The sequence below is a fragment of the Athene noctua genome, chromosome 38, assembly GCF_965140245.1.
Source record: "Athene noctua chromosome 38, bAthNoc1.hap1.1, whole genome shotgun sequence".
Lineage (NCBI taxonomy): Eukaryota > Metazoa > Chordata > Aves > Strigiformes > Strigidae > Athene > Athene noctua.
The window spans coordinates 648,914-661,201 of record NC_134074.1 but is presented as its reverse complement, the minus strand read 5'-3'; the positions used below and the strand labels follow the sequence as shown (position 1 = coordinate 661,201).

The following is a 12,288-nucleotide window of genomic DNA, read 5'->3' as shown; positions in this document are numbered from 1 at the left end:
CCAGCTTTAAGCTGTGCAAAAGGTGCTCAGCTTTAAGCTGTTCTAACAAAGCCCAGCTTTGAGCTGTGCTCAGCTTTAAGCCTGCCTAGGAAAGCCCAGCCTTGAGCTGTGAAAAAAATGCTCAGCTTTAGGCTCACTTAGTAAAGCCCAGCTTTAAGCTGTGTAAAAGATGCTCAGCTTTAAGCTGTTCTAACAAAGCCCAGCTTTGAGCTGTGCTCAGCTTTAAGCCTGCCTAATAAAGCCCAGCCTTGACCTGTGAAAGCGATGCTCAGCTTTAAGCTTGTCTAACAAAGCCCAGCTTTAAGCTCACTTAGTAAAGCCCAGCTTTAAGCCGTGCAGAAGATGCTCAGCTTTAAGCTTGTCTAACAAAGCCCAGCTTTAAGCTCAGGAAAAGACGCTCAGCTTTCAGCTGTTCTAACAAAGCCCAGCTCTGAGCTGTCCTCACCTTCAAGCCCGCCTAGGAAAGCCCAGCTTTACTCTTTTCCCACGACGCTCAGCCTAGTCCGGGTCCGTTGTTTCCCGGCTAAGCCGCGTTTAAATCACAACCCCAGCCCCCAAAACCCCCCCACCTCCCCCCGCTAAACCCGAGACCCCCCCAAAACCCGCGCTTAAGCCTTAAACCCAACCCTAAAGCCCGGCTTTGCCGAGCCACTCACCTACCGAGCCGCCACCGGCTGCTGGGGAAAAGAGGGGGGGGGGGGGGCAAAAAAAAAAAAAAAAAAAGGGGTGGGGTGGGTGGAGACCCCCCCAAATATGGTCAACACTTGCCGTGACGTCACAGGGTGGGGTTGGGGTGGGCGGGGCTTAATTTTTGGGTCTAAAAACCCCCCCCCGGGGGGAGGCAAAACCGTCGCCCCCGCCGTGAACTTCCTCTTCGGGGTTTAATCGCGTGGCCGCCATTTCCCCTCCCCTCCCCCCCGGTGGTTTAAGCTCGGTTTTAAGGGGCCACTTGATGGAGGGAAATGGCTACCAGATTTTTTTTTTTTTTAAATTTTTTTTTTTTTTAGTCCCGGCTCAAGCTCCCGCCGTCTACCGGCTGCTCCCGTGCGACTGCGGGGACGAGGTGGCCTTCGGCTGCTTAGTCAGCGGTTTTTTTCCCCTCCCCTCGTCGGTCACGTGGCTATCGAGTGGCTCGGGAGCCAACGCCACCTTCCCGCTAGTCCAAAACTCCGGTGGCTACTACAGTCTCAGCTCACAAGTCACCGTGGCTAGTTCCGTCTTAAAGGGCAACGACTTCCAGTGCCGGGTGCAACACGACGACACCGGCACCGGAGTCACCGAGGATTTTAACGGTGAGGAGGGCGGTGGCTAGCTGGAGGGGGGGGGTTTGGTGGCCACCTGGGAGGGGTTGGGGTTTGGTTGAGGTTGGGGAGATGGTTTGGTGGCCACCTGGGTGGGCTGGTGGTCCGTCAAGGCCTTCATGTCTTGGTGGCCACCTGGGTGGGTGGGTGTTGGCCCAAGACTTTGAAGACGTCTTGGTGGCCACCTGGGTGGGCTGGTGGCCCTTCAAGGCCTTCACATCTTGGTGGCCACCTGGATGAGTCGGTGTTGGCCCAAGACTTTGAAGACAACTTGGTGGCCACCTGGGCCGGTGGGTGTTGGCCCAAGACTTTCACAATATCTTGGTGGCCACCTGGGCAGGCTGGTGGCCCTTCAAGGCCTTCACGTCTTGGTGGCCACCTGGATGAGCTGGTGTTAGCCCAAGTCTTTGAGGACATCTTGGTGGCCACCTGGGCGGGCTGATGGCCCTTCACCTCTTGGTGGCCACCTAGATGAGTCGGTGTTGGCCCAAGACTTTGAAGACGTCTTGGTGGCCACCTGGGTGGGCTGGTGGCCCCTTCAATCCCTTCACCTCTTGGTGGCCACCTGGGCGGGTGGATGTTAGCCCAAGTCTTTGAGGACATCTTGGTGGCCACCTTGGGCGGGCTGGTGGCCCCTTCAATCCCTTCACCTCTTGGTGGCCACCTGGGCAGGTGGATGTTAGCCCAAGTCTTTGAAGACATCTTGGTGGCCACCTTGGGCGGGCTGGTGGCCCCTTCAATCCCTTCACCTCTTGGTGGCCACCTGGGCAGGTGGGTGTTAGCCCAAGTCTTTGAAGACATCTTGGTGGCCACCTTGGGCGGGCTGGTGGCCCCTTCAACCCCTTCACCTCTTGGTGGCCACCTGGGCGGGTGGGTGTTAGCCCAAGTCTTTGAGGACATCTTGGTGGCCACCTTGGGCGGGCTGGTGGCCCCTTCAACCCCTTCACCTCTTGGTGGCCACCTGGCTACCTTGATACGACCTCCAAGCCCTTCCCGCCCTCTCGGTAGCCACCTCTGACCCCTTTACCCTTTTCCTTCCCCCAATAGCCATCACGGTGTGCCCTCCCCCTCCGGTAGCCATCAGGCTACTGAGCGACCCCAAGCTAGCCAATCCCGAGAGAGTTCTCCTCCTCTGCCTGGTGGAGGGGGGCGGGGCTACCAACGCCCACATCCAGTGGTTGGTCAATCACAAAGAAGATGGCGGCCTCCAACCGGTGGAAACGGCTTGTGACCAGTGTTCGGGCAACCGGGCGACTTTTAGTAGCCAAGTCAACGTCAGCCGGCGGAGCTGGGAGCTGGGCGCCATCTTTTCCTGTCGCGTCACTCACCCGTCATTGGACGAGCCGGTGGTCCTCGACGTCAGCACCTACTGCGAGGGTGAGGGGGCGGGGCGGGGCGTGGCTAGCGGGTGGCTACCGAGTCGGGGCGACTGGAGGAGGGGGTGTGGCGGGGGATCGTAAAGAGGCCCGAAGGCTCCGGGCGAAACGGCGGGATTTTGGGTTTTTACGCGGCTCAGGGAAACTGAGGAAATGTTGGTAGCCCGGCCGGGAGTTCTGCTAGCCACGTTTCTTTTTTTAATTTAAAAAAAAAAAAAAAAAAATTAATTATGTTTTAATTTTTAAAATTTGAAATATTGAAGTAAATTTGAATTAAATTAAATTAAATATTTTAGTTAAAAATATTTTTTTAAAAAAATTTTTTTATTTAAGTAAATTTAATTTTTTTTTTAAAAAATTTTTATTTAAGTAAATAAAATATTAAAGTATTTAAATCTTTTTTAGTTTTTATTTTTTAAATTTTAATCCTTTTGGTTTAAATTTTAAAATAATTTTTTGCAATTTAAAAAAAAAAATTAACGATATTTTAAATTTTTTTTAATTTTTAAAAATATTTTTTATTTTTTGATTTTTTTTTTATTTTTAAAAAGAGTTTTCATTTTTTTAAAATTTTTAAAAATATTTTTTATTTTTTTTTAAATTTGAAAAACATTTTTTCTTTTTAAAAAATTTTAAAAAATATATTTTTTTAATTTTTAAAAAGATATTTTTTAAATTTTTAAATTTTTTTTTTATTTTTTTAATTTTTAAAAATATTTAAAATTTAAAAAAAATTTTTAAAAACATTTTATTTTTTTAAATTTATAAAAATATTTTTAATTTTTTTTAATTTTTAAAAACATTTATGATTTTTTTAACATTTTTAAATTTTTTACTTTTAATTTTTAAATTTTTTTTTAATTTTTAAAAATATTTTTTATTTTTTTAAAGTTTTAAAAATATTTTTTATTTTTTTAAATTTTTTAAGATATTTTAAATTTTTTTCAATTTTTAAAAATATTTTTATTTTTTTTAATTTTTAAAAACATTTTTTTAAATTTTAAAATATATTTTTTATTTTTTTTATTTTTTTTTTTTAAATTTTTAATTTTTTTTTTATTTTTAAAAACATTTTTTAAAAATTTTTAAAAACTTTTTTTTCTTTAAATTTTTTTTTTAAGTTTTAAAAATATTTTTTTTTAAGTTTTAAAAATATTTTTTATTTTCTTAAATTTTTAAAGATATTTTTAACTTTTTTTCAATTTTTAAAAATATTTTTATTTTTTTAAATTTTAAATTAATATTTTTAATTTATAAAAACATTTTTTATTTTCTTTAAATTTTTTAATTTTTTAAAAAATTTTTTAAAATATTTTTTATCTTTTTTAAATTTTTAAAAACATTTTTTATTTTTTAAAAATTTTTTATTTTTTTTTTTTAAAAATTTTTAAAAACATTTTTTACTTTTTAAAATTTTTTTAATTTTTTTTTTTAATTTTTAAAAACATTTTTTATTTTTTAAAAATTTTTTAAATTTTTTTTTTTAATTTTTAAAAATATTTTTTATTTTTTAAAAATTTTTTAAATTTTTTTTTTTAAATTTTTAAAAACATTTTTTATTTTTGAAATTTTTTTTAAATTTTTTTTTAAATTTTTAAAAACATTTTTTATTTTTTTCACATTTTTAAAAAATCTTTTAAAATTCTTAAAAAGTTTAAAAAATAGATTTTAATCTTTTAAAATTTTAAAAATTTTTTTAAATTTTTAATTTTAATTAATTTTTTTTTTTTTAATTAAATGTTTTTCCAAATTTTCTCTTAAAATTTTTTAAATTTTTTTTTTAAATCCTTTTCATTTTGATTTCTTTTATTTATTTATTTATTTTTAAATTTTCTTTCCCCCCCCCAGACATCCTCCCGGAACTGAAGGTCACCATCACCCCCCCTTCCCTCGAAGACCTTTTCCTCACTCACAACGCCTCCGTGGCTTGCGTGGCCACCAACCTCAAATCCCCCAAAGGCGTCGCCTTCTCCTGGACCCGCAGCGCTGGCCAATCCCTGGACGTGGCTACTGGCCCGGCCGAGGAGTTGCCCAACGGCCTCTACCGCCTCACCAGCCTCCTCAAAATTTGCGCCGACGAATGGAATTCGGGCGAGACTTTCACCTGCACGGTAGCCATCCCCGAGCTGGGCGAGCCCGTGGTCCGGACCATTAAGAAGGACACGGGTAGGGGGCGTGGCTTGCCCAAAATTTGAATTTTTTTGCCTCTTTTTGCCTCAAAAAATAGAGTTGGGGGGGTAAAGGGGGGTGGGTGGGGCATCTTTTGGGGGCTTGTTGGGAGACGTTGGGGCTACTGGGAGGGGTTGGGGCTAGTGGGAGAGGTGAGTGGGGCGGTTTGGGGGAAGGGAGTGGGCTACTGGGAGGGGAACTGGGCTACTGGGAGGAACTGGGCTACTGGGAGGAATTTGTTGAGTGGGAGAGGTCAACTGGGAGGGGTTACTGGGAGGGACTGGGCTTATTGGGAGGGGTTTGGGCTACTGGGAGAGGTGAGTGGGGCGGTTTGGGGGAAGGGAGTGGGCTACTGGGAGAGGAACTGGGCTACTGGGAGGAATTTGTTGAGTGGGAGAGGTCACTGGGAGGGGTTACTGGGAGGGACTGGGCTTATTGGGAGGGACTGGGCTTACTGGGAGGGGTTGGGGCTAGTGGGAGAGGTGAGTGGGGCGGTTTGGGGGAAGGGAGTGGGCTACTGGGAGAGGAACTGGGCTACTGGGAGGGGAACTGGGCTACTGGGAGGAATTTGTTGAGTGGGAGAGGTCACTGGGAGGGGTTACTGGGAGGCACTGGGCTTATTGGGAGGGACTGGGCTTACTGGGAGGGGTTGGGGCTAGTGGGAGAGGTGAGTGGGGCGGTTTGGGGGAAGGGAGTGGGCTACTGGGAGAGGAACTGGGCTACTGGGAGGGGAACTGGGCTACTGGGAGGAATTTGTTGAGTGGGAGAGGTCACTGGGAGGGGTTACTGGGAGGGACTGGGCTTATTGGGAGGGACTGGGCTTACTGGGAGGGGTTGGGGCTAGTGGGAGAGGTGAGTGGGGCGGTTTGGGGGAAGGGAGTGGGCTACTGGGAGGGGAACTGGGCTACTGGAAGGGGAACTGGGCTACTGGGAGGAATTTGTTGAGTGGGAGAGGTCAACTGGGAGGGGTTACTGGGAGGGACTGGGCTTATTGGGAGGGGTTTGGGCTACTGGGAGAGGTGAGTGGGGCGGTTTGGGGGAAGGGAGTGGGCTACTGGGAGAGGAACTGGGCTACTGGGAGGAATTTGTTGAGTGGGAGAGGTCAACTGGGAGGGGTTACTGGGAGGCACTGGGCTTATTGGGAGGGACTGGGCTTACTGGGAGGGGTTGGGGCTAGTGGGAGAGGTGAGTGGGGCGGTTTGGGGGAAGGGAGTGGGCTACTGCGAGAGGAACTGGGCTACTGGGAGGGGAACTGGGCTACTGGGAGCAATTTGTTGAGTGGGAGAGGTCACTGGGAGGGGTTACTGGGAGGGACTGGGCTTATTGGGAGGGGTTTGGGCTACTGGGAGAGGTGAGTGGGGCGGTTTGGGGGAAGGGAGTGGGCTACTGGGAGAGGAACTGGGCTACTGGGAGGAATTTGTTGAGTGGGAGAGGTCAACTGGGAGGGGTTACTGGGAGGGACTGGGCTTATTGGGAGGGACTGGGCTTACTGGGAGGGGTTGGGGCTAGTGGGAGAGGTGAGTGGGGCGGTTTGGGGGAAGGGAGTGGGCTACTGGGAGAGGAACTGGGCTACTGGGAGGGGAACTGGGCTACTGGGAGGAATTTGTTGAGTGGGAGAGGTCACTGGGAGGGGTTACTGGGAGGCACTGGGCTTATTGGGAGGGACTGGGCTTACTGGGAGGGGTTGGGGCTAGTGGGAGAGGTGAGTGGGGCGGTTTGGGGGAAGGGAGTGGGCTACTGGGAGGGGAACTGGGCTACTGGGAGGAACTGGGCTACTGGGAAGGGTGCAGTCTACCTGTAGAGCTTGGCTTACTGGTAGAGCTTGGCCTACTGGAAGGGTCCAGTCTACTGGAAGAGCTTGGCCTACTCAAGAGCTTGGCCTACTGGAAGGGTCTAGTCTACTGGAAGGGTCTAGTCTACCGGTAGAGCTTGGCCTACTGGAAGAGTCCAGTCTACTGGAAGGGTCTAGTCTACCGGTAGAGCTTGGCCTACTGGAAGAGTCTAGTCTACTGGTAGAGCTTGGCCTACTGGAAGAGTTTAGTCTACTGGTGGAGTTTGGTCAACTGGAAGGGTCTAGTGTACCTGTAGAGCTTGGCCTACTGGAAGGGTCCAGTCTACTGGAAGAGCTTGGCCTACTCAAGAGCTTGGCCTACTGGAAGGGTCTAGTCTACTGGAAGGGTCTAGTCTACCGGTAGAGCTTGGCCTACTGGAAGAGTCCAGTCTACTGGAAGGGTCTAGTCTACCGGTAGAGCTTGGCCTACTGGAAGAGTCTAGTCTACTGGTAGAGCTTGGCCTACTGGAAGAGTTTAGTCTACTGGTGGAGTTTGGTCAACTGGAAGGGTCTAGTGTACCTGTAGAGCTTGGCCTACTGGAAGGGTCCAGTCTACTGGAAGAGCTTGGCCTACTCAAGAGCTTGGCCTACTGGAAGGGTCTAGTCTACCGGTAGAGCTTGGCCTACTGGAAGAGTCTAGTCTACCGGTAGAGCTTGGCCTACTGGAAGAGTTTAGTCTACTGGTGGAGTTTGGTCAACTGGAAGGGTCTAGTGTACCTGTAGGGCTTGGCCTACTGGAAGAGCTTGGCCTACTGGAAGGGTCCAGTCTACTGGTAGAGCTTGGCCTACTGGAAGACTCCAGTCTACCGGAAGAGCTTGGCCTACTGGAAGAGTTTAGTCTACTGGTGGAGTTTGGTCAACTGGAAGGGTCTAGTGTACCTGTAGGGCTTGGCCTACTGGTAGAGCTTGGCCTACTGAAAGAGTCTAGTCTACTGGTAGACGTTGGTCTACTGGAAGGGTCTAGTCTACGTGTAGAGCTTGGCCTACTGGAAGAGCTTGGCCTACTGGAAGGGTCTAGTCTACCGGTAGAGCTTGGCCTACTGGAAGAGTCCAGTCTACCGGTAGAGCTTGGCCTACTCTCCAGCTCCATCGTCCCATCACGGGCCCGTTTGCCCTTTTGGACCCCGCCCGTGACCTTTTGTCTCGCGCCCCCGCCCCGCCCCCTTTTCCCACAGCCGTCGCCGCGAAACCTCCGTCCGTCTACGTCTTCCCGCCTCCCGCCGAAGAACTGGCCAATCAGGAGACGGCGACTTTGACCTGTTTGGCCAAGGGTTTCCGTCCCAGCGCCATTTTGATCCTTTGGACCCAAGAAGATCGTCCGGTTTCAAGGGGAAGTTTCCGGAATTTCGGGCCCGAACAAGATGGCGACGCCTTTAGCGTCTACAGCATGTTGGAGGTGCCGGTTGCCGCGTGGCAACGGGGCGACCATTTTGCGTGCGTGATTGGCCACGAGGGGATCCCCTTGAACTTCGTGCAGAAAACGGTGGATAAAAGCGCGGGGAAAGCGACGAACGTCAACGTGTCGGTGATCCTGAGCGACTCGGACGTGACGTGTTATTGATTTTTTTTGGGGGTGTGGGGGGGGTCACGTGAGGTGTGAGGTCACGTGACGAAGCCCCGGGGGTGTCCTGGAGCATCTGAATAAAAAAAACCCGGTGAAAATCGGTGGAAAAATGGAGGAAAACGGGTGGAAAATAGCCGGGGGGGGGGGTTAAGGTGGGGAAAGGGGGCGGGGTTATGGGGTAATTAGCATAGAGGGCGGGAAGGGGAGGGGCTTAAGGGGAGGGCGGCCATTTTGGGGAGTGATGGTGGCGGGAAGGGCGGCCATTTTGGAAACATGGCGGCGGGAAGGGAAGGGCGGCCATTTTGGAAACATGGCGGCGGGAAGGGCGGCCATTTTGGAAAGTGATGGCGGGAAGGGCGGCCATTTTGGAAGCATGGCGGCGGGAAGGGCGGCCATTTTGGAAAGTGATGGCGGGAAGGGCGGCCATTTTGGAAACATGGCGGCGGGAAGGGAAGGGCGGCCATTTTGGAAGCATGGCGGCGGGAAGGGCGGCCATTTTGGAGAGCGATGGCGGGAAGGGCGGCCATTTTGGAAGCATGGCGGCGGGAAGGGCGGCCATTTTGGAAAGCGATGGCCCTGGTGCCAGGAAGGGCGGCCATTTTGGAAAGACATGGCGGCGGGAAGGGCGGCCATTTTGGAAAGCGATGGTGGCGGGAAGGGCGGCCATTTTGGAGAATGACGGGAGTGTTGCCAGGAAGCGCGGCCATTTTGGAAAGCGATGGCCCCGTTGCCAGGAAGGGCGGCCATTTTGGAAAGCAATGGCGGTGGCGCAGGGAAGGGCGGCCATTTTGGAAAGTGACGGCGGCAGCGGCGGGAAGGGCCTCCATTTTGGAAAGGGATGGCGGCGCCGGGAAGGGCGGCCATTTTGGAAAGCGATGGTGACGGCAGCGGGAAGGACGGCCATTTTGGCAAGCGTTGGAAGAGGTCCTGGGAACGGCGGCCATTTTGAAAAGCAATGGCTGTGCGAGGAAGGGCGGCCATTTTGGAAAGCGACGGCGGTGGAACCAGGAAGGGCGGCCATTTTGGAAAGCGGCGGCGGTGCTAGGAAGGGCGGCCATTTTGGGAAGGGGGGAAAAGGCGTCAAAAAAGGGAGTTTTGGCGGCAAAAATCAGCGTGATTTGATAAAAAAAGGAGGGTTGGGGGAAAGCGGGGTGTAGGGGCATTATTTTGGGGGAAAAAAAGGGAAATTGGGGGGTTTGGGGAGGGGATTAAGGGAAAAATGGGGGTGGAGGGTTGGAATGGGGGGGTTGGGTTGAAAGTTGGGGCGAAATGGGGGTTTTTTGGTAATTGCGCCCCAAAATTTTGCACGTTTTGGGTCGGCGGGAAGGTTTGGGGCAAGGATTGGGGAGAAAAATGGGGGAAAAAAAGAGGAAAATGTTTTTTTTGGGGGCTGCTTGTAGCAGAAATCGCTGCGGCCTTTGTGAACGTAGATTCTGGGATGAGAATTGGGTGGAAAAAAGGGGAAAATGGGGTTTTTTGTGATAATGGAACATTTGTCTCCAGGAAAAGTTTGGATTGGGTAGAAAAATGGGGGGAAAACGGGTGGAAATGGGATTTTTGTTGCTTGACCGCCAAATAATTTAAATTTCTTTGCTTGAGGGAGATTTTGGGGCTGGAATTGGGTAGAAAATGGGTGAAAATGGGTTTAAAATGGCGATTTTTGTAGTTTTCACCAAAAACTCTTTCATCCCCTTTGCTTGAGGGAGATTTTGAGGCAGAAATTGGGTAGAAAATGGCTGAAAATGGTTTTTTTTGTTGCTTGCCCCCCAAATACTTTCATTTTCTTTGCTTGAGGGAGATTTTGGGGCTGGAATTGGGTAGAAAATGGGTGAAAATGGGATAAAAATGGCGATTTTTGTAGCTTTCACTAAAAACTCTTCTTCCCCTTTGCTTGAGGGAGGTTTTGAGGCAGAAATTGGGTAGAAAATGGGTGAAAATGTTTTTTTTTTGTTGCTTGACCGCCAAGTACTTTAAATTTCTTTGCTTGAGGGAGATTTTGGGGCTGGAATTGGGTAGAAAATGGGTGAAAATGGGTTTAAAATGGCGATTTTTGTAGTTTTCACCAAAAACTCTTTCATCCCCTTTGCTTGAGGGAGATTTTGGGGCAGAAATTGGGTAGAAAATGGCTGAAAATGGGTTTTTTTGTTGCTTGCCCCCAAAATACTTTCATTTTCTTTGCTTGAGGGAGATTTTGGGGCTGGAATTGGGTAGAAAATGGGTGAAAATGGGCTAAAAATGGGGATTTTTGTAGTTTTCACCGAAATCTCTTTCATCCCCTTTGCTTGTAGCAGATTTTGAGGCAGAAATTGGGTAGAAAATGGGTGAAAATGGGTTTTTTTGTTGCTTGCCCCCCAAATACTTTCATTTTCTTTGCTTGAGGGAGATTTTGGGGCTGGAATTGGGTAGAAAATGGGTGAAAATGGGCTAAAAATGGGGATTTTTGTAGTTTTCACCGAAATCTCTTTCATCCCCTTTGCTTGTAGCAGATTTTGAGGCAGAAATTGGGTAGAAAATGGCTGAAAATGGGTTTTTTTGTTGCTTGCCCCCCAAATACTTTAAATTTCTTTCCTTGAGGGAGATTTTGAGGCAGAAATTGGGTAGAAAATGGGTGAAAATGGGCTAAAAATGGGGATTTTTGTAGTTTTCACCGAAATCTCTTTCATCCCCTTTGCTTGTAGCAGATTTTGAGGCAGAAATTGGGTAGAAAATGGCTGAAAATGGGTTTTTTTGTTGCTTGCCCCCCAAATACTTTAAATTTCTTTCCTTGAGGGAGATTTTGAGGCAGAAATTGGGTAGAAAATGGGTGAAAATCGATTTTTTTTTTTTTTCCCGCTCCTTTCACCATGCGTTCTCAGGGGGGGGGGGGGTGTCTCCCCCCTCCCCCCCCCTTCACCTTTGACCTCTTCCCCCTCCCTCTCTCCCCAGCCCGTGTCGTGGTGGTGGTGGGCGAGGCCCCTCCCCTTGAGGTGGGGGAGGCCGCCGCTGATTGGTGGACGGCCGCGACCTTCATCCTCCTCTTCCTCCTCAGCCTCTGCTACGGCACCGGGGTCACCCTCATCAAGGTAACGGCGCGGGGGGGGGATTAATTAAAGCGTGTTAATTAATGCTCCCCCCCACACACACCCCCACACCCCCACACAAAGGCCGGGTGGTGACTTTTGGGGCTGGTTTGTGGGTTTTTGGTGGTTTTTTGTTTTTTTTTTTTTGTTTTTTTTTTTTTTTTTTTAGATTCGAGAAGTTCCGGCCGTTGCCATCGGGTGAAAAAAAAAACTGACGGAAAAATTAAAAAAAAAAAAAAATTTTAAAAAGCCCCGTTTTCTGCTGAAATGAACCCGGTTTGAGGGGGGGGTGTGGGTCTGACGGTTTTCTGTCAGGCTGCAAAAAAATCCCATTTTTTGCCGAATTGAGCCCATTTTACGTTTCTGCACTTTCCCAATTTCCCCCAATCTCCAAAAATCCCGTTTTTTGCTGAAATGAGCCCATTTTGTGTAGGTTCATTGTCCCATTTTCTATCAGCCTCCAAAAATCCCATTTTTCCCCAAAATGAGCCCATTTCACATTTCTGCATTTCCCCAATTTCCCCCAATCTGCAAAAATCCCATTTTTTGCCGAATTGAGCCCATTTTGTCTTGGTGTTTCTCCCCATTTTCTGTCAGCCTCCAAAAATCCCTTTTTTTTTCCCAAATGAGCCCATTTCACGTTTCTGCACTTTCCCAATTTCCCCCAATCTCCAAAAATCCCATTTTTTGCCCAAATGCACCCATTTCACATTTCTGTATTTTCCCAATTTCCCCCAATCTCCAAAAATCCCTTTTTTTTGCTGAAATGAGCCCATTTCACATTTCTTCATTTCCCCAATTTCCCCCAATCTCCAAAAATCCCATTTTTTGCCAAATTGAGCCCATTTTGTGTTGGTGCTTCACCCCATTTTCTGTCAGGTTGAAAAAAAATCCCATTTTCGCCTGAAATGAGCCCATTTTGTGTTGCTGCATTTCCCCAATTTCCCCCAATCTCCAAAAATCCCATTTTTTGCCCAAATGAGCCCAT

The 12,288-nt window shown here is 47.8% G+C and overlaps 1 gene segment (V, D, J or C); it reads left to right on the top strand.

Moving 5' to 3' along the window:
* Positions 1-753: 753 nt before the first annotated feature.
* Positions 754-11,502, top strand: LOC141972974 (Ig mu chain C region membrane-bound form-like). The segment is given in 7 exon segments: positions 754-769; positions 1,008-1,304; positions 2,349-2,678; positions 4,526-4,843; positions 7,853-8,176; positions 11,158-11,303; positions 11,470-11,502. Coding segments are annotated over 7 exon segments (1,464 nt in total).
* Positions 11,503-12,288: the final 786 nt, after the last annotated feature.